This window comes from Pseudophryne corroboree, chromosome 2 (genome assembly GCF_028390025.1).
Source record: "Pseudophryne corroboree isolate aPseCor3 chromosome 2, aPseCor3.hap2, whole genome shotgun sequence".
NCBI lineage: Eukaryota > Metazoa > Chordata > Amphibia > Anura > Myobatrachidae > Pseudophryne > Pseudophryne corroboree.
The window spans coordinates 1,025,337,974-1,025,360,715 of NC_086445.1; the positions used below are offsets into that span (position 1 = coordinate 1,025,337,974).

General features: G+C 47.3%; 1 protein-coding gene across 1 annotated transcript in view; it reads right to left on the bottom strand.

The window, feature by feature from the left end:
• Nucleotides 1-1,422: 1,422 nt before the first annotated feature.
• CD247 (CD247 molecule) overlaps nucleotides 1,423-22,742 on the bottom strand; it is a 338,940-nt gene continuing 317,620 nt past the window's right edge. The window contains exons 7-8 of the mRNA XM_063956746.1: nucleotides 5,828-5,869; nucleotides 1,423-2,230 (exon numbers count right to left, since the gene is read on the bottom strand). Of these exons, the coding sequence (XP_063812816.1) occupies nucleotides 2,171-2,230; nucleotides 5,828-5,869 (102 nt within the window). The 3' untranslated portion in view covers nucleotides 1,423-2,170. The remainder of the gene's footprint in view (nucleotides 2,231-5,827; nucleotides 5,870-22,742) is intronic.

Genomic DNA, 22,742 nt, shown 5'->3' on the forward strand with positions numbered 1-22,742 from the left:
CACGTCCTCATGAAATCTAAATTACATGTTGAGTTTTCCATATAAAAGAACTGAGACAGTGACCCCTTCGCTTTCTGATGGCTCAATGTACACAAACTTTGTCTCATGCACAAAATGATTATAAATACTGTATAAAATGACCTTTAGGATATAAGGTGTGTATGAAACATAAATGCATTTTGTGTTCAGAGTTGTGTCCCATGCCCAAGATATCTCATTATACTATGCAAATATCCCAAACTACGGAAAAATCTGATATTTAAAATACTTCTGGATCCCAAGCAATATGGGAGACACAGCCTGTAATGCCTCATCTTTGTGACATATGGCATATGTAGTATGTAGGTATATGTGTGTATGTATATATATATTGTGTGTGCTTGTATTCTTCGCCCCTGGATACAGTGAATACAGTTTAGTAAATGTCGTAAGACAGTATGTACAAGACCACGAATGAAAGTAGGTGGACACTCCCAAACATCAAGAGAAGTTGCCCATAGCAACCAATAACCTTCTAGCTATCATTTATCTGACAGTCTATAAAATGACAGAAGGTTATTGGTTACTATAGGTAACGTCTCCACTTACCTCTCTCTCTCGGTTTGATACATTCCCCCCCCCCCCCCCCTCCCTGGGGGTTATTCCAAGGTGATCGCAGCTGGAATTTTGTTTGCAGTTGGGCAAAACCATGGGGGTCATTCCGAGTTGTTCGCTCGGTAAATTTCTTCGCATCGCAGCGATTTTCCGCTTAATGCGCATGCGCAATGTTCGCACTGCGACTGCGCCAAGTAAATTTGCTATGCAGTTACGAATATTACTCACGGTGTTTTCATCGTTCTGGTGATCGTAATGTGATTGACAGGAAGTGGGTGTTTCTGGGCGGAAACAGGCCGTTTTATGGGCGTGTGGGAAAAAACGCTACCGTTTCTGGGAAAAACGCGGGAGTGGCTGGAGAAACGGAGGAGTGTCTGGGCGAATGCTGGGTGTGTTTGTGACGTCAAACCAGGAACGACAAGCACTGAACTGATCGCACTGGCAGAGTAAGTCTCGAGCTACTCAGAAACTGCACAGAGATGTCTTATCGCAATATTGCAAATCTTTCGTTCGCAATTTTAAGAAGCTAAGATTCACTCCCAGTAGGCGGCGGCTTAGCGTGTGCAATGCTGCTAAAAGCAGCTTGCGAGCGAACAACTCGGAATGACCCCCCATGTGCACTGCAGTGGGGGCAGATATAACATGTGCAGAGAGAGTTAGATTTGAGTGGGTTATTTTGTTTCTGTGCAGGGTAAATACTGGCCGCTTTATTTTTACACTGCAAATTAGATTGCAGATTGAACACACCACACCCAAATCTAACTCTCTCTGCACATGTTACATCTGCCTCCCCTGCAGTGCACATGGTTTTGACCAACTGCTAACAAAATTCCTGCTGCGATCAACTTGGAATTACCCCCCCTGAGCTGACATGCACAAACTGACAACTAATGTTCCATAGAGGAGGAGTGCAAAGGTCCCCGTACACTACTGCGACCTCTCTGAGGGAAGAAGTCGCATACCTCTCCCTTGAACTGCTCAGCAGGATTGCATACTGTATGCGATTCCAGCCAAGGCTGCCGGATCCGAGAAATCTGTAGTGCAGCCCTTGCGATCTGCAGGCTCCGATCAGATGAGCAGGGGGCCGTGCATCGGATCTGATTCACATGGGATTTGCCACTTTTCACCTGATTTCTCGGACCAATGCGTCAAAATCGGATGAAAAGGGCCCAAATGGCACTAGTGTATAGGCACCTTAACACTCACAACAACACAATAAGCATACTGTATGAATTATTAAGTTGAAATAAAATGAAGCACAGAAGTCATTGTCTCTCGCTACAGAACGCTCATGGATTAAATACATTTTCATTTCCTGGATTCATCTAATGCTGGTGGCAAAGTGGCAGCCACCTAGATAAGACTATTCAGGCATCTGCCGCGGAGAACCAGTCTTTCCTCCACACGTGCCTGTTGCGTTGCTGAACGTTGCCCGTTGCTCAGTCTGTTAAATGACGTAAAGAAAGAAGCAGGTAAATGGCTGATCTATGGTTCAGAGAGTGTCCTCCTGGTTAGAGATGTGGCCTCGTGAATCCCACCCGTATCCAGCACGTCTTCCACGCAGTGCACCGCGCCGTCAGTGCAGTGGCTGCATCTGCAGCACGTTGTATGTATCTCTCTGGGCTCCGCTTAAGCCCTGTTGACAAAAGAATATATAATACTAATGAACAAAATGTTACTAGATAGGCCTGAAATAATGCTGTAATATTTGAGGGTCAAACACTAAGGATGGGTTGGCGATGGGGGATGATCAGGAGAACATAGGACTAAGGGGTATATTTACTAAGCATTGGAGAGAGATAAAGTGGATGGACATAAAGTAGCAGCCAATCAGCTCCTAACTGTGATGTCACAGGCTGTGTTTGAAAAATGACAGTTAGGAGCTGATTGATTGGTACTTTATCTCTCTCCAAGGCTTCATAAATAGACCCCAAACCAATAGCAGAATATATTTATATTGTAATATGTAGTTTAGAACCAACAGCATTAACCCACAAAGCCAAATAGTGAAACATTAAAGGTTAGGTTTTATGGGAAGAGAGAGCCAAATTGCTCCTGACTTGTGGCTATTGTCCAAACATGTGCCCAGAACCCATGTATTATATAATGCAGTGCTCACTGCCATATCCCAGCACCTGGAAATTATTTTGCAGCCTTTTCCTGTCTATATCTATAATTTAGGTCCAGATTTATCAAGCCTTGGAGAGTGATAAATGGCACGGTGATAAAGTCCCAACCAATCATGGCAGTTAGGAGCTGATTGGCTGGGACTTTATCACCATGCCATTTATCAACTCTCCAAGGCTTGATAAATCTGGTTTTAGAATTAGGTGGGGGGTCTTTAATCTGGAAAAGCCAGCCTTTTGTAATGATTAACAGGTAGAGAGTAATTGAAAGCCAATTGTTAGGGCAATACCTTACAGCTGTGAATCTTTATGATACAATGGGCAGGAGGGGGCGCTACTCAATGCAGCCCGTTCTGGTTGGCTGGCAAGGTACAAAAGGCAGCGATCGCAGTCTGAATTACTATGCGCGGAGCGCACGCGCGGCGGGTGCACTGCGCATGTGTAGCCAGTGAGATGCTATCAGCGTCTCACTGGTGCGATCGCCTCAGCCTGATTGACAAGCAGAGGCGGGAGGGGGCGTGCCAATGGTGTTAGAACGGCGTTGGCGGGGCATGGTCCGGACAATGGAGGTGTGTCCGGACCGTTCGGGGGGCGCGGCGGCCTCGTGACGTCACACGCAGCCGCAGCGACCTGGGACACGACCAGTAGCTCCCTGTCAGTGTGCAGGAGCTGTGCTGGCAGGGAGCTATTTGTCAGGTACAAAAGCATTGCCGCTGTGCGATGCTTTTGTATCTGTACGTGTGTGTGTGTGTGTGTGTGTGTGGGGGGGGGGGGGGGCAGGGGGGGCAGGGACTGACATGCGGGGCAGACTAGCCCTGTGCTGGGTGTTACCCCGCATGTCAGAGTAACTGATCCACATCTACGAACAACTCTGAATTACCCCCAAAGTGTACAGGGCTGTACTTCCGCAGAGGTGAGAACCTTGCCTTAGGTGCAGTCACGCTGGGTCCTGCAGAGGCTTGGTAATCACCTACCTTCTGACCCAGAAACATACCTCCCCAATGCACTGTCAATGACATTGTGGCTATTCTTCCTCTACTGCCCCTACTACACTCACCTCGGCCGGTATAGAGCAAGGAGTGAATCCAAGCTACTGGACGCTAAATTAGTATCTGGAAAACCACACGTAAAATGCAAAGCCCACGTGAGGTTGGCACAGACAGAATGGAGGGACTCTGCTACGATCCCTCCATATTACACCTACGGGATACTTAATATTTGAGGGTATCTACTGAAAACGTCGTTTTGGGGAATAGTCCGCAAATATTTAATGATAGACACCTTAGATTTAGGAAGGGGCGTGTCCTAGCTCATAACTTCAGGGTAAACGCAAAGCTGCTTCATTGCATGCAAAAGCAGCCAGTATTTACCCTGCATGCAAAACATGAAATGTACCTGCACCCCTTGCATTGCAGCATGGTTTGTTCCGTGAGCAAATTCCCCCTTGTCTGGATCACTCCTACCTCAGAATCAGGGCTATTATCTGCATGGTAAGTATTATCCGCCATCGCTTCCCGCACGTTGCACACGGAAGTTATAAAAAGAGAAAGTAAACCCGGGGAAAGGATGACGGCATTAAACAGGAGCAATGCTGAGCCAGCTAGCCTGTGGACAGCCGGTGTGACATTATGTCTTCTGTATATCTCTCCGATACATAAATTGCTAGTTTTTATGTCGGGTTTTGCCCTAGATCCAGATGTACAGTCTCAGGAAGTTACCACTAATGTCAGTCTTCCAGAGAGACCTACAGTAGACTGTGTGTAGGTCAGGGCTGGTTCTGGGGCTCTGTGCGCCCTGGGCGGCATTAGGGGGCGTGGCTTCTTTTAGGGTGCGTGGTCATTTACACCCCCTGTACAGACTGAAATGATGTGCGGTGCGCGATGACGTCATCGCGCACAGCAAAGGACCTCTCCACGAAGGGAAACTAGACGCGTACGCGTCTAGTTTCCCTTCGCGGGGGGCACAGCAGCAGCGGATCTTGCCCTGGTGCAGCGCCCTGCGCCCTCCGGAAGGCGGTGCCCCGGGCAAAAGTCCTGCTTGCCCGTGGCAAGATCCGCTACTGGTGTAGGTATATGGGTTACAGCCGGCAGAGCTCCGAAGGATGCCATTGGTACATTATTAAGGGCAGGGGGCGAGCGAGCAATTGTACATTTTAACAATCCCTCCCTCTCCCTCCATCTCTCTCTCTCTCTCCAAAACAAATGCTTAAAAATGTGGCCTCGGGTTATTTGAGAAGGTTGGGAAACTGTCATTTACATGAACTGGAATGTGTTTGCTTTCTCTCCTATTAAACAACGTAGCCTGGACCAATCTCAGTATGAGCGGGCAGAACCTGCTCGGCGAGTACACAAGCAGATGGAACAGATAAGCGCAGTCATTAGAAAAGACAACCTCGCCTTTTGTTTAGCTGCAGACCTGATCTTTTTACTAGATATTTTCCAATAGCCATAACTCGGACGCCATTAATAAATAATCGGGTGCTTTAAAAAAAACAAAAAAAAAAAAACGCTTTTGCCACCAATTCATTTAACTCAGGCCAGGTCGCCGCTCTCGGAGAGTAAAGGCCAGTACTGACGGGAGAGATGTGCAGTGTCGGACTGGGACATGTAGGGCCCACCGGGGGAATGCAGTGGTAGGAGCCCATGTTTAGGGGTGTGGCCAGTCCACAGAGGGGGTGTGGCCTGCCACCTCATTGGTTTCACTAACCATTAGAGAGTGCAATGTCTGGGCCCCTTCATAAATATATACAGTAAATTCATCTGCTGCATGCATGATAATGTACCAGATTAATAACAGCAATGCACTGTAGAAAATACACCATAGTCCAGTATAAGGTAACATATGTATAATTCAAGTGCACAGTCTAGAACCTGATCCTTAGAGCAGGAGGTGGGCCCCCAGGAAGTGGGGCCTACCGGTGGTTTCCCCTGTACCCCTGTGGGCCGGTACAAGCCTGGAGATGTGTGCTGAGCGATCTTAACACAGACCGTGTAAAAAGCAGAACAGTTTTGCGCCGTGAAATAGCTCAGGTTGGAGATACATGCAGATGAATAAATTTCAGGGGTCCGCAGCCTGCAAGATCAAATAGACAGATTTGGGGGTGTTACCTGGTAGAGGGCTTCGTTTCCTTTCCCCTTTTTTACTGGCTGCTGTAAATACAATAAAGAATAAAAAAAAAAGGATTAATTGTCATATTGCAGATCAGACCATACGCTGGATTAATCAGTAGCTCTCTGGGTCGGCATTCTGCAGCGGGGAAGGGGTTAAAGCGGCATTTTCAGGGTGATACTGTTATCCGCCACTCGGCTCTAATGCGCTGTCTGCAGAGCAGACCATTTCTCAACCTGTCTCACCAAGGGGGTTTGAGAGGAGAAAAACGTTATTATTATTTTTTACTTGTCACTTTCTTTTTTTTATTATTCCACACTCCTCTCCCTCCCCAGATAGTTGTACATTGCAATAAAAATCTTCGTGCTCAGCCTCTCTGCGCCACCGAGATATAAAGAACGGTCTTCTGGATCTGCTCCCTGCCATTTCTTTTTATTTTATAAATATATACGGGCAAACTATCCGACATTATCAGAATAAATACGCAGCCCCACGGGGGTCCTGTCTGAGGTTCTTTATTCCGAGGGAACGTTGAAAATAAAGAGGACAATATTAGACAAGAACATTATTCTTTGTTATAATCTACAGAGGGGAAGGATCGCAACATTAGTTTAATACATTGTGGACACTGCTGCATATAATGATCATGTTTCCAAATGGGCTTCGTTAATAAATATTACTATCCCTGCGTCCTCTGTATTCCTCAGGCGCGACCGCTCTCGTAGGCCTCTATGTGGCAGAACCCATACAACTTGTCCTAAGCAGTCGTCAGATAGGTATAGCATGGGTATCTACATAGGTGTGCGCAGGGGGGGTGCCTGGTGCGCACAGGCACCCCCTAATGTCTGGCACCCCGATCTCACATGCCTGATGCAGCGATCGCCGAGCAGGCTGATTACTGTCCCCTCTGCGCTGCACCCTGTCAGGACTGCATTACTGACCGGACGCCTGTATTAATCAAGGGTGCAACTGCCACCGGCTTTCAATTTCCCTCCTCCACCTCCATGTACCATACCCTCCAACATTTTACATACACATAAAAATTTGTACAAATTAGAAAAGGGGGTGTGGCCACGCCCCTTTCCCTATACTTTCAATGGAAGTTTGGAGAGCCAAAAATCGGTATAGACCTTAAAAAAAAGGTAACTGTACCTGACAAAAAGGTACAGCTGGAGGGTATGGTGTACAAAAACAGCGTGATGTGACGTGATGACGTCATGCTGCTAGCACGCCCATCCGTCACACGCCCACCTCTCTCCTTCTATTCTATACCAACACCAGCCACTGATGAGCAGCATGCAGCCAGCGTTCAATACTGGCAGGTGGTCGGCAGCAGCATTGACATGTCACGCGTTTTTCCAGCAGCAGAAGTAATAGTGTACAACTGTCAGTGTCAGCTTGCAGGGGAAAGAGAGGGGGAGCCAGACCAGGAGGAGCAGTGTAATTGCAGTGAGTGCCATCAGGGGTGTTTGTTTGGTGCCCATCACAACATCTGACAATGCATCTGCATTATTAGGATTGGTACAAGGGTGGATATTTTTTATTGCGTTGACCGTCAATAGATGATGCTAGATACGCCCAAAAGGCGGTGCTAGACACACCCCTCCAACAGTGCACCCCCTAATAAAATGTGCTGCGCACGCCTATGGGTATATAGGTACAAAGCTGCAATAAAACCACAGTGTGGCCACCGACGTGAAGCCTGGCGGGAATCGGTATGTTTTACCGGCAGCAGCATCCTGGCACAGAGTCCCGTCACCACACTTCGGGCTCAGTCGTCTCGTTTTGCTTGTCACCGGTTATAACAACCGAGTGGGAATAACCGATGGTGGTCGGGATTCTGTCCAGCGGTATTTAACCGGCTGTCGGGATTCCGGCGTCGGTCTCCTGAACGGCGGGATCCCCACAGCCGATATTTTAACTGCATCCCGCCTGGTGTAACGTTGAAATAATTTATTATTGCGCCGCTTTTCACTGCTAGCGGGCTCAGGAATGAGGCCCCTGAGATCTAACACATTGCCTATCACTGCCTCAAATCCTTAATCTGCAAAGAGCCAAACAGAGGGGAAGTTGCCCACGCCAGCCAATCAGCTCCTAACTGCCATGTTACAGGCAGTGTTTGAAAACTGACAGTTGTGAGCTGATTGGTTGGTACTTTGGGGTCTATGTACTAAGCGCCTTGGAGAGAGATAAAGGGGGACATTTACTAAGCAGCGATAAGAGTGGAGAAGTTGCCCCGTCAACCAATCAGCAGCTCTGTATAATTTTATGCAAATTATAGATGTTACTTCAGTGCTGATTGGTTGCCATGGGCACTTCTCCACTGGCTCACTTCTCCACTCTTATCACTGCTTAGTAAATGTCCCCCAAAGTGTACAGAGATATGGTAGTTAGGAGCTGGTTGGCTGATACTTTACACACGAGCCGCGTAGCTGGTGCACACGTACTCAGCGGGAAGGATGGCTCAGAATTGAACGCTCGACTCCATTGATATAAAATACATTTTTATACATAATAATAGTCATACATATACATATAATAAATGTTATCTTATGTCTAACGATACTCACCTCTCCACCCCCAGAATATAACATTTATTTTACGGCTGTCAGGACAATAGCCCTATTTAATGTATGAACAGCTGAGCTAAACACATTTCCTTATTTAATGAAAATACAAATATTTCTCTGACGTGGCCAGCAGAATGCATTAAATCACCAAAGTACTCTAATGTGACGCAACGGGACACAGAATGCCACAAGACCCTCCGGAGACTGAATTATTCATACATTGCAGCGCTATGACAGCCAATATCACCGCGATAAGCAGCCATGCAGGATGTATCTTACTCACCTAGTCTCCCAGGATGGCCAGGAGGCTCCTGAAAATTGGGTGGCAGTGGCCTGGACGCCTGAAAAAAGTGGGCAAGTCTCCTGGAGCTAGCCTCCACTGCCCGCACCCCAAAGCAGTCGGCAACTGGTCTGGTGGTAGGGGGGTGCGATGACACGATTCGTTCTGAATCGTGTCATAGTAGAGAATATCCCCGCTATCTACTAAACTTAACTCACAGGGACAGTTATAGCAGTAACCGCTGTCCCTGAGAGTTAAGTCACCAGGATGTTGGAGGAGCCTTGTACATTTGAGAAAGACTCCTCCGGGGAATCTGAGACTGCATGTGTGAACATTTTCATACTGCGGAGCCAGACGCGGGCTATGTGAGGGGGATCAGAAGATCCCTCTTCTGCAAGTAAGCCTCCATAGGCTTATAGTGGTTTACACCAGATGAAGGTGGTGTAAACTGAAGGGGCAAAACGTTACTTTTTCGGAGTTTGGTACCCAGAGTCAGATCGCAGTCACCACTGGTAACAATGGGGACTGCGCAATCTGCAGCGGTTATTAGCCTTCCGCAGGAAATCTCTGTCAAATCTTCTGCATTAGGCTATTAGTACATAGCAACAATTCATAACAGTGCAGTTTCTACATCATTATAGTTTAAAAAAAAAAAAAAAACCCTTGATAAATAGTCCCCTTAATCCTGAATGATTCCTAAGTCCTTGGGGGGAGCTGCGACATTTTTAGAGCGAAACACTGAAATTAGGAAATGTCCTATTAATAAATACGGCCTTGTAATAAATTTACAGCGCCGTGTCCTTGAGATACTAGGGTCAAGGGCACTTGTGCCATTCCTATGAAGATAAGTATTTCCAATCTACAGGAGACAATAATGTTTTTAACACATGAAGAGCCGGCTGCATTTATAAGACCGCAACCTTATCCCGAGCCTCAGGGATAAACAGCAACGCAGATAGGTGTCGGCAGGACGAGGGGCCGTGGTGAATTTACACAGCAAACCATAGAGGATTCGCACAGAAGATCAGAGCTACCACACCATAATAAACACTGGTCATTAATTCAATAAACCGTATCTAATATTATAAGAGTTAAATGAATAATAAATGATTAATCCAGAAACTTCAGGAAGGATAATAACAGCGTGTTCTAAGTTAATGTTAGTGAATGAGGAAAACAGCGATTTGCTGGCAAGCATTGGGGATTGCAGCTGTATTGTTTTATCACTGGACACCCGGGTCATAAATAATCTATAGGAACTTTATGTAGAGCATAACGTGTTTACAGTGTACACAGCAGAGGATGGCGCACCGACCTACAACACAACTGCACAGTGGTGAGATCAACCACGTCCTATATATGAGAATGTACTTAGTAAATAGCCAAATCAGTATTTGTTTTATCAGGAATTTCTATTCTAGCAAAGAGGACATTGTGGTTTACAGAGCTTGCAATGACACTAACTGACAGTGTACAGTATATCAAAAGCTGTGTATTATTACAGGTTGAGTATCCCATATCCAAATATTTTCCGAAATACGGAATATTCCGAAAAATACGGAATTTTTAAGTGAGAGTGAGATAGTGAAACCTTTGTTTTCTGATGGCTCAATGTACACAAACTTTGTTTAATACACAAAGTTATTAAAAATATTGTATCAACTGGGTGGTCTTCTGTATGCCGACTGACGGGATCCCGGCGCACAGTATACCGGTGCCGGGATCCCGACAGCCGGCATACTGACACTTATTCTCCCTCGTGGGGGTCCACGACCCCCCTGGAGGAAGAAAAAAATAGTGTGGCGCACGTAACGCGCCACCGTGCCCGTAGCGTGGCGAGCGCAGCGAGCGCGCAAGGGGCTCATTTGCGCTCGCCACACTGTCGGTAAGCCGTCGGTCGGGCTCCCGGTGCCGGTATGCTGGTCGCCGGGAGCCCGACTGCCGGCATATCGTAGTGAACCCGTATCAACTGACCTTCAGGCTGTGTGTATAAGGTGTATATGAAACATAAATGTATTCTGTGCTTAGACTTAGGTCCCATCACCATGATATCTTATTATGGTATGCAATTATTCCAAAATACGGAAAAATCCGATATCCAAAATACTTCTGGTCCCAAGCATTTTAGATAAGGGAGACTCAACCTGTATTATTATTGTCCTGAATATGTGAAATAAAAATAAGTGGAGTATTTATAGCGACTACACACGTCCATCTTGTTTTATCTCATGCCTCTGTCAGAAGGTGAGAAGGGATGTGATTGGCTAGTCACAGAAGGACTGACAGCTTTGCAGACTTGCTCAGTGTGGATTGGTGGATTCATACAATAGAACGTTTTGAAAATAACATTTTGTGAACTGAATGAATTAGATCCCACTAGACGCTATTCTAAAGATGTTTGAGTGGCTTCAGCTGTCTCTAAGGGTGTGTATTGCGTGACCGGCGGTCAGAGACACATTCCCCCCCCCCCCCTCTCCACCTCCCAGCCGGTGGGGGCGAGTGCAACAAGCCCCTTGAGGGCTCGCTGCACTTGCCACGCTGCAGGATCGGTGGAGACCTGCGGTCACCACGGGTTCTATTCCTACTTTATGGGTGTCGTGGGAATAGTCCCTGTTGATCGGCATGCCAACCGTCGGGATTGTGCACCCTGCAGGATGTAGGGGGTGGTAATGTGACCGGCGGTCACATAACTACATCCTGTCTCTAACGGAGTGGTGAGGTAACGCTGTAATCAGCACTATAACAGGGTAGCAGTGCGCCCTATCCAGTCCTGCCACCCTGGGCACATGATGTCATGACGTGGTGCCAGCACCGGGAGGTATGGCACTGCCGAAGGATGCTCCAGGTGACACTGCAGCAGCAATGCTGACCTAGGTACCGTGAGCGCTAGGCATGCCCCCTCAGTGACAAAAATGGGGGCGTGGCTTCGTCCCGCGATCGCGAGCCACGCCCCCTTTCTCGTAGGTCACGCCCCTCTTTACAGGTTAGTAATGTTGGGAGGTATGCAAGCCCACAGCGTGGCGAGCGTAGGGACGGTCGGAATTCCGGCGTCAGTATTTTGACCACTGGGATACCGACCGTCGGGATTGCGTACCCAACCCCTAGTTGCAACCATAGCTTTACTGTATTAAATAGAACTTCATTTATTTGCAATTACAGTGATCTGTGTATTTTATCTGCAACTTTCCATTTGGGTTTTCGTGGTCCTTTTAATTATTTAATCAGGACAATTCTATAAAGTCCAATCAAAGTTACAGGGACTACAGGTATGTCCACCACAGCAAGAAACATTTTCATAAAGAAGGTAAGTAAGATTTAAAAAGAAAATTCAGTGCCACTTATGGAGAAGTAGTGGCAGTGCAGGGCCCTCCATTCCAACCATCAACCATTGTGCAATGACGTTTGTAATCTATTCTAGCTCAAGATTCTTATAACTCATCTCCTGATATACTCTGTGCTGCTGGGGATAACTGATAGAACTCTCGCTTCCTGCTGCTCCATTCCCCTCCTCACATCATGTCATTGCCCCTGTCACATGCAGCCCTGTCCTCACTGACACATCACTCATTTCCTGATATACTCTGTGCTGCTGGGGACCCTGCTCCTCCCACTATATAACTCTCAGTCTGTGGTTTCCTGCTGCCTCCATTCCCCTCCTCACATCATGTCACTGCCCCTGTCACATGCAGCCCTGTCCTCACTGACACATCACTCATCTCCTGATGTACTCTGTGCTGCTGTAGAACCCTGCTCCTCCCACTATATAACTCTCAGTCTGTGTCTTCCTGCTGTCTCCATTCCCCTCCTCACATCATGTCACTGTCCCTGTCACATGCAGCCCTGTCCTCACATCACTCATCTCCTGATATACTCTGTGCTGCTGGGGACCCTGCTCCTCCCACTATATAACTCTCAGTCTGTGGCTTCCTGCTGCCTCCATTCCCCTCCTCACATCATGTCACTGTCCCTGTCACATGCAGTCCTGTCCTTACTGACACATCACTCATCTCTTGATATACTCTGTGCTGCTGGGGACCCTGCTCCTCCCACTATATAACTCTCAGTCTGTGTCTTCCTGCTGCCTCCATTCCCCTCCTCACATCATGTCACTTCCCCTGTCACATGCAGCCCTGTCCTCACTGACACATCACTCATCTCCTGATATACTCTGTGCTGCTGGGGACCCTGCTCCTCCCACTATATAACTCTCAGTCTGTGGCTTCCTGCTGCCTCCATTCTCCTCCTTACATCATGTCACTGCCCCTGTCACATGCAGCCCTGTCCTCACTGACACATCACTCATCTCCTGATATACTCTGTGCTGCTGGGGACCCTGCTCATCCCACTATATAACTCTCAGTCTGTGGCTTCCTGTTGTTCCCATTCCCCTCCTCACATCATATGAATAAATAATCCCATTGAATAACTAGTATTCTGAGATGTAAGTATTACATAGCAGATGTCGGCAGCTTAGAATTTCCCAAGTCCCTCCTATGTAACTTACACATGACTTAAATATAATCAACACTGAGCAACCAGCGTACACTTTCCATCTGAAATCCTGAATTCTGTTTAGCAAATAGATTACTTTCAATCTCATCCTACCACACAACCGTGTGTTATGCCCCTGCGAGATTTTCCTCCCCATTGCTCTGGAAAATGACAGCTTGTGTATTCCCAGAACGCAGGAATAACCATATCTGTCCGCACAGCAACAGCCAATATACGTACAGATGATGTCAGCGTTACTGTATTATGCTTCACGCTAATCTCTGTTTGCAATTTGGAAATTAATGATTTCATATCCGCTATGAGCAGGTTTTTTGCCCATTATTCCTTTGCTAAACATGGTTAAATATAATGGGAACTTATTTTATTTAGAGATGAGCGCCTGAAATTTTTCGGGTTTTGTGTTTTGGTTTTGGGTTCGGTTCCGCGGCCGTGTTTTGGGTTCGAACGCGTTTTGGCAAAACCTCACCGAATTTTTTTTTGTCGGATTCGGGTGTGTTTTGGATTCGGGTGTTTTTTTCAAAAAACACTAAAAAACAGCTTAAATCATAGAATTTGGGGGTCATTTTGATCCCAAAGTATTATTAACCTCAAAAACCATAATTTACACTCATTTTCAGTCTATTCTGAATACCTCACACCTCACAATATTATTTTTAGTCCTAAAATTTGCACCGAGGTCGCTGTGTGAGTAAGATAAGCGACCCTAGTGGCCGACACAAACACCGGGCCCATCTAGGAGTGGCACTGCAGTGTCACGCAGGATGTCCCTTCCAAAAAACCCTCCCCAAACAGCACATGACGCAAAGAAAAAAAGAGGCGCAATGAGGTAGCTGTGTGAGTAAGATTAGCGACCCTAGTGGCCGACACAAACACCGGGCCCATCTAGGAGTGGCACTGCAGTGTCACGCAGGATGGCCCTTCCAAAAAACCCTCCCCAAACAGCACATGACGCAAAGAAAAAAAGAGGCGCAATGAGGTAGCTGTGTGAGTAAGATTAGCGACCCTAGTGGCCGACACAAACACCGGGCCCATCTAGGAGTGGCACTGCAGTGTCACGCAGGATGTCCCTTCCAAAAAACCCTCCCCAAACAGCACATGACGTAAAGAAAAAAAGAGGCGCAATGAGGTAGCTGTGTGAGTAAGATTAGCGACCCTAGTGGCCGACACAAACACCGGGCCCATCTAGGAGTGGCACTGCAGTGTCACGCAGGATGTCCCTTCCAAAAAACCCTCCCCAATCAGCACATGATGCAAAGAAAAAGAAAAGAAAAAAGAGGTGCAAGATGGAATTGTCCTTGGGCCCTCCCACCCACCCTTATGTTGTATAAACAAAACAGGACATGCACACTTTAACCAACCCATCATTTCAGTGACAGGGTCTGCCACACGACTGTGACTGATATGACGGGTTGGTTTGGACCCCCCCCAAAAAAGAAGCAATTAATCTCTCCTTGCACAAACTGGCTCTACAGAGGCAAGATGTCCACCTCATCTTCACCCTCCGATATATCACCGTGTACATCCCCCTCCTCACAGATTATCAATTCGTCCCCACTGGAATCCACCATCTCAGCTCCCTGTGTACTTTGTGGAGGCAATTGCTGCTGGTCAATGTCTCCGCGGAGGAATTGATTATAATTCATTTTAATGAACATCATCTTCTCCACATTTTCTGGATGTAACCTCGTACGCCGATTGCTGACAAGGTGAGCGGCGGCACTAAACACTCTTTCGGAGTACACACTTGTGGGAGGGCAACTTAGGTAGAATAAAGCCAGTTTGTGCAAGGGCCTCCAAATTGCCTCTTTTTCCTGCCAGTATAAGTACGGACTGTGTGACGTGCCTACTTGGATGCGGTCACTCATATAATCCTCCACCATTCTATCAATGTTGAGAGAATCATATGCAGTGACAGTAGACGACATGTCCGTAATCGTTGTCAGGTCCTTCAGTCCGGACCAGATGTCAGCATCAGCAGTCGCTCCAGACTGCCCTGCATCACCGCCAGCGGGTGGGCTCGGAATTCTGAGCCTTTTCCTCGCACCCCCAGTTGCGGGAGAATGTGAAGGAGGAGATGTTGACAGGTCGCGTTCCGCTTGACTTGACAATTTTGTCACCAGCAGGTCTTTCAACCCCAGCAGACCTGTGTCTGCCGGAAAGAGAGATCCAAGGTAGGCTTTAAATCTAGGATCGAGCACGGTGGCCAAAATGTAGTGCTCTGATTTCAACAGATTGACCACCCGTGAATCCTTGTTAAGCGAATTAAGGGCTGCATCCACAAGTCCCACATGCCTAGCGGAATCGCTCCCTTTTAGCTCCTTCTTCAATGCCTCCAGCTTCTTCTGCAAAAGCCTGATGAGGGGAATGACCTGACTCAGGCTGGCAGTGTCTGAACTGACTTCACGTGTGGCAAGTTCAAAGGGCATCAGAACCTTGCACAACGTTGAAATCATTCTCCACTGCACTTGAGACAGGTGCATTCCACCTCCTATATCGTGCTCAATTGTATAGGCTTGAATGGCCTTTTGCTGCTCCTCCAACCTCTGAAGCATATAGAGGGTTGAATTCCACCTCGTTACCACTTCTTGCTTCAGATGATGGCAGGGCAGGTTCAGTAGTTTTTGGTGGTGCTCCAGTCTTCTGTACGTGGTGCCTGTACGCCGAAAGTGTCCCGCAATTTTTCTGGCCACCGACAGCATCTCTTGCACGCCCCTGTCGTTTTTTAAAAAATTCTGCACCACCAAATTCAAGGTATGTGCAAAACATGGGACGTGCTGGAATTTGCCCATATTTAATGCACACACAATATTGCTGGCGTTGTCCGATGCCACAAATCCACAGGAGAGTCCAATTGGGGTAAGCCATTCCGCGATGATCTTCCTCAGTTGCCGTAAGAGGTTTTCAGCTGTGTGCGTATTCTGGAAAGCGGTGATACAAAGCGTAGCCTGCCTAGGAAAGAGTTGGCGTTTGCGAGATGCTGCTACTGGTGCCGCCGCTGCTGTTCTTGCGGCGGGAGTCCATACATCTACCCAGTGGGCTGTCACAGTCATATAGTCCTGACCCTGCCCTGCTCCACTTGTCCACATGTCCGTGGTTAAGTGGACATTGGGTACAACTGCATTTTTTAGGACACTGGTGAGTCTTTTTCTGACGTCCGTGTACATTCTCGGTATCGCCTGCCTAGAGAAGTGGAACCTAGATGGTATTTGGTAACGGGGGCACACTGCCTCAATAAATTGTCTAGTTCCCTGTGAACTAACGGCGGATACCGGACGCACGTCTAACACCAACATAGTTGTCAAGGACTCAGTTATCCGCTTTGCAGTAGGATGACTGCTGTGATATTTCATCTTCCTCGCAAAGGACTGTTGAACAGTCAATTGCTTACTGGAAGTAGTACAAGTGGGCTTACGACTTCCCCTCTGGGATGACCATCGACTCCCAGCGGCAACAACAGCAGCGCCAGCAGCAGTAGGCGTTACACGCAAGGATGCATCGGAGGAATCCCAGGCAGGAGAGGACTCGTCAGAATTGCCAGTGACATGGCCTGCAGGACTATTGGCATTCCTGGGGAAGGAGGAAATTGACACTGAGGGAGTTGGTGGGGTGGTTTGCGTGAGCTTGGTTACAAGAGGAAGGGATTTACTGGTCAGTGGACTGCTTCCGCTGTCACCCAAAGTTTTTGAACTTGTCACTGACTTATTATGAATGCGCTGCAGGTGACGTATAAGGGAGGATGTTCCGAGGTGGTTAACGTCCTTACCCCTACTTATTACAGCTTGACAAAGGGAACACACGGCTTGACACCTGTTGTCCGCATTTCTGGTGAAATACCTCCACACCGAAGAGCTGATTTTTTTGGTATTTTCACCTGGCATGTCAACGGCCATATTCCTCCCACGGACAACAGGTGTCTCCCCGGGTGCCTGACTTAAACAAACCACCTCACCATCAGAATCCTCCTGGTCAATTTCCTCCCCAGCGCCAGCAACACCCATATCCTCCTCATCCTGGTGTACTTCAACACTGACATCTTCAATCTGACTATCAGGAACTGGACTGCGGGTGCTCCTTCCAGCACTTGCAGGGGGCGTGCAAATGGTGGAAGGCGCATGCTCTTCACGTCCAGTGTTGGGAAGGTCAGGCATCGCAACCGACACAATTGGACTCTCCTTGTGGATTTGGGATTTCGAAGAATGCACAGTTCTTTGCTGTGCTGCTTTTGCCAGCTTGAGTCTTTTCATTTTTCTAGCGAGAGGCTGAGTGCTTCCATCCTCATGTGAAGCTGAACCACTAGCCATGAACATAGGCCAGGGCCTCAGCCGTTCCTTGCCACTCCGTGTGGTAAATGGCATATTGGCAAGTTTACGCTTCTCCTCCGACAATTTTATTTTAGGTTTTGGAGTCCTTTTTTTACTGATATTTGGTGTTTTGGATTTGACATGCTCTGTACTATGACATTGGGCATCGGCCTTGGCAGACGACGTTGCTGGCATTTCATCGTCTCGGCCATGACTAGTGGCAGCAGCTTCAGCACGAGGTGGAAGTGGATCTTGATCTTTCCCTAATTTTGGAACCTCAACATTTTTGTTCTCCATATTTTAATAGGCACAACTAAAAGGCACCTCCGGTAAACAATGGAGATGGATGGATTGGATACTAGTATACAATTATGGACGGGCTGCCGAGTGCCGACACAGAGGTAGCCACAGCCGTGAACTACCGCACTGTACTGTGTCTGCTGCTAATATATAGACTGGTTGATAAAGAGATAGTATACTCGTAACTAGTATGTATGTATAAAGAAAGAAAAAAAAACCACGGTTAGGTGGTATATACAATTATGGACGGGCTGCCGAGTGCCGACACAGAGGTAGCCACAGCCGTGAACTACCGCACTGTACTGTGTCTGCTGCTAATATAGACTGGTTGATAAAGAGATAGTATACTCGTAACTAGTATGTATGTATAAAGAAAGAAAAAAAAACCACGGTTAGGTGGTATATACAATTATGGACGGGCTGCCGAGTGCCGACACAGAGGTAGCCACAGCCGTGAACTACCGCACTGTACTGTGTCTGCTGCTAATATATAGACTGGTTGATAAAGAGATAGTATACTCGTAACTAGTATGTATGTATAAAGAAAGAAAAAAAAACCACGGTTAGGTGGTATATACAATTATGGACGGGCTGCCGAGTGCCGACACAGAGGTAGCCACAGCCGTGAACTACCGCACTGTACTGTGTCTGCTGCTAATATAGACTGGTTGATAAAGAGATAGTATACTCGTAACTAGTATGTATGTATAAAGAAAGAAAAAAAAACCACGGTTAGGTGGTATATACAATTATGGACGGGCTGCCGAGTGCCGACACAGAGGTAGCCACAGCCGTGAACTACCGCACTGTACTGTGTCTGCTGCTAATATATAGACTGGTTGATAAAGAGATAGTATACTCGTAACTAGTATGTATGTATAAAGAAAGAAAAAAAAACCACGGTTAGGTGGTATATACAATTATGGACGGGCTGCCGAGTGCCGACACAGAGGTAGCCACAGCCGTGAACTACCGCACTGTACTGTGTCTGCTGCTAATATATAGACTGGTTGATAAAGAGATAGTATACTCGTAACTAGTATGTATGTATAAAGAAAGAAAAAAAAACCACGGTTAGGTGGTATATACAATTATGGACGGGCTGCCGAGTGCCGACACAGAGGTAGCCACAGCCGTGAACTACCGCACTGTACTGTGTCTGCTGCTAATATAGACTGGTTGATAAAGAGATAGTATACTCGTAACTAGTATGTATGTATAAAGAAAGAAAAAAAAACCACGGTTAGGTGGTATATACAATTATGGACGGGCTGCCGAGTGCCGACACAGAGGTAGCCACAGCCGTGAACTACCGCACTGTACTGTGTCTGCTGCTAATATAGACTGGTTGATAAAGAGATAGTATACTACTAATATTATATATACTGGTGGTCAGGTCACTGGTCACTAGTCACACTGGCAGTGGCACTCCTGCAGCAAAAGTGTGCACTGTTTAATTTTAATATAATATTATGTACTCCTGGCTCCTGCTATAACCTATAACTGGCACTGCAGTAGTGCTCCCCAGTCTCCCCCACAATTATAAGCTGTGTGAGCTGAGCAGTCAGACAGATATATAATATATATAGATGATGCAGCACACTGGCCTGAGCCTGAGCAGTGCACACAGATATGGTATGTGACTGACTGAGTCACTGTGTGTATCGCTTTTTTCAGGCAGAGAACTGATATATTAAATAAACTGCACTGTGTGTCTGGTGGTCACTCACTATATAATATATTATGTACTCCTGGCTCCTGCTATAACCTATAACTGGCACTGCAGTAGTGCTCCCCAGTCTCCCCCACAATTATAAGCTGTGTGAGCTGAGCAGTCAGACAGATATATATAATATTATATATAGATAATAGATGATGCAGCACACTGGCCTGAGCCTGAGCAGTGCACACAGATATGGTATGTGACTGAGTCACTGTGTGCTGTGTATCGCTTTTTTCAGGCAGAGAACGGATTATAAAGTAAACTGCACTGTCCTCACTAGTAAACTCTCTCCACTCAGTCTCTACACTTCTACAGTAACAGTACTCCTCCTAGTCAGCTCCAGTAAATCTCTCTCAGTCTCTTATAATCTAAATGGAGAGGACGCCAGCCACGTCCTCTCCCTATCAATCTCAATGCACGTGTGAAAATGGCGGCGACGCGCGGCTCCTTATATAGAATCCGAGTCTTGCGATAGAATCCGAGCCTCGCGAGAATCCGACAGCGTCATGATGACGTTCGGGCGCGCTCGGGTTAACCGAGCAAGGCGGGAAGATCCGAGTCGCTCGGACCCGTGAAAAAAAACATGAAGTTCTGGCGGGTTCGGATTCAGAGAAACCGAACCCGCTCATCTCTAATTTTATTTTGACTGAAAATGAAGTTGATGTAATTAAATATGCACTATGAGGTAATTATGCTGTAAAGCAAAAAATAAAATAATACAATCTAATTAAACATTTTAGCCTGTTTAATTTGAGGTACCAGTCCGTGTTTTTTTTTTCTTTCATTTTTATAAACCATTCTCAGATTCCGTTGGGGTCTATTCATGAAGCAGTGAAAAGTGTGGAGAAGTGACCCTGTGGAGAAGTTGCCCATGGCAACCAATCAGCTTCTCCGTACAATTTTATAGTATGCAAATTAAAAATGTTACTTCAATGCTGATTCTCCACTGGCTGACTTCTACACCTTTTTCACTGTTTCATGAATAGACCCCATATTCCTATATGGGTGGGCAATGACTGGATGATGCCACTGTCACACCCACACGCAATGACACAAACTGAGTTATTACACTCAGCCTACATCACCCTCAGGAGCTCAAATTTAGAGTAGGAAAAGTAAGCTGTAAAGACCCCCCAAAAAAAAATATTTTATAAAGCTGTCATAGGGGAAAATTTCAACTTGGGACCCTCCACGGCTTCATATGGCTCCCGGACTTCCATAGGCGCCCAGCTCCCCTACCAAAATTTACAGTTTCCAGGGCTGGGTTAAGCATCACATGGGCCTGGTGTCTGAAAATGATCAAGTGCCTATTGTGAGAAGCAGAGGAGGCATGACCAGTGATGTGTGGGTGTGGCCAGCACCACGTGGGTGTATACACCCCCTACACTAGCAGCCGCATCACTCTGTTATGACGATGGGCCTGTTTTTATGTGGGGGCCTGGAGTTGTAGTCCTATCTGCCCATTGTTAATCTGGCCCTGGTGGTCTCTGTTCTCAGTGTCAGGTGTGTTTTGCCGAACGCAAAAAAAAACTACCAGCGTTTAGACGTACTTAAATCATAAGCCCCACCCTATTCTGTGACATGTTTTAATGTATAACCAATAAATATATACACTGAGATACACAAGCGCTGGGGGTGCAGGTACTAATTACCCGGGATCGGGCTCACTGGAGGGGCGCGGAATGGGGGCCCAGGTCAGCCACTTCCTCTCCTCTCTCTCCATCTGAGTATACTTGCCTTGATCTGGGAAGCAGATCCCTCCTCCGCAGCAGTCGACCTGTGACAACATCGGAATATCACTGGGAAGATGGCGCCGGCCGAGGAGGAGGGACTTGCTTACCAGATCAAGCAAGGTAAGATCCTCCCCCATGCAGACAGCGTCCTCTTATACACGGAGTTCAAAAACTCCCTCCGCAGTGAGCGCAGTCTCTGGATGCAGATCCCCTCTACAGCCCTGCAAGTCCAGAGAAGGACAACACTTCAACACTTAATGTAGATAAGCACATAACAAATTCTCTTGGATTTTATAGTTTTTAAAAACAATTATGTTGTCACATGACTTGGCACACATTCTCTGCGGGGAGACTTGCTTGGCACACAGTCACTGCAGAGGGACTTTTCGAACTCCCTGTATAATGCAGTAGTGCAAACCATTATAAATTAATGTCAGAGAAAGTCACGCCACCTGATTGTAACAAAATCTTATTTTATAGCCTTCACTAAGGCAAGAACGCATCCGGAACACATCCACGGGGACAGAATTTTGCAATGTTTTTATGTGTGTCAACTTCGTGATTGATGAGACCCGGAGGAGAAAGATGAGCTCCAGCCCCGTCCTGGGGACAAAAAAAACCCTGAAATTTATTGATCCAAGTTTTTGGCTGGACCAATATGGTTTCTCCTGAGGAAATCTGATGACATATAGTATTTGTAAGACACTTTTCATTATATATATTCTCCGTCCAATCCACAGCGGGTCTGACAGACACTGAAAAATGTTACAAGTGCGCACACAGAAAAAAAAAAAAAGAAAAAAAAGACTTTTATTTTGTCTTCGGTAACCAAAATATGTTTTAAGGGCCATACACACTAGAAGATATTTTTCAAAGATCTGAAAGATAACGACGATTGTGAAGGATATATCGTTCACATCGTCTAGTGTGTATGGCCCTCCAATCAACGATGCGTGCACCCGCGCTCTTTGATTGGAGGTCGGCGGTTGGCAGTGCTGCCTACTCAATGTGAGCAATGTCACTTGTGACATCGCTCATCACGGCATGTGTGTACGGAGTCGCGATGAGCGATGTGCACAATGTGACATTGCTCACCTCCCCGGCAGCGGATCCCTCCCCGGCAGCGGCTCCCTCCCCTCCAGCGGCTCCCTGCCCTGCAGCTGCTCCCTCCCCGGCAGCGGCTCCCTCCCTGGCAGCGGCTCCCTCCCCTCCAGCGGCTCCCTCCCCTGCAGCTGCTCCCTCCCCTGCAGCTGCTCCCTCCCTGGCAGCGGCTCCCTCTCCTCCAGCAGCTCCCTCCCTGGCAGCGGCTCCCTTCCCTCCAGCGGCTCCCTCCCTGGCAGCGGCTCCCTCCCCTCCAGCGGCTCCCTCCCTGGCAGCGGCTCCCTCCCCGGCAGCGGCTCCCTCCCCTCCAGCGGCTCCCTCCCCGCCAGCGGCTCCTTCCCCTCCAGCAGCTCCCTCCCCGCAAGCGGCTTCATTCTAGCTGATCCGCTGACGG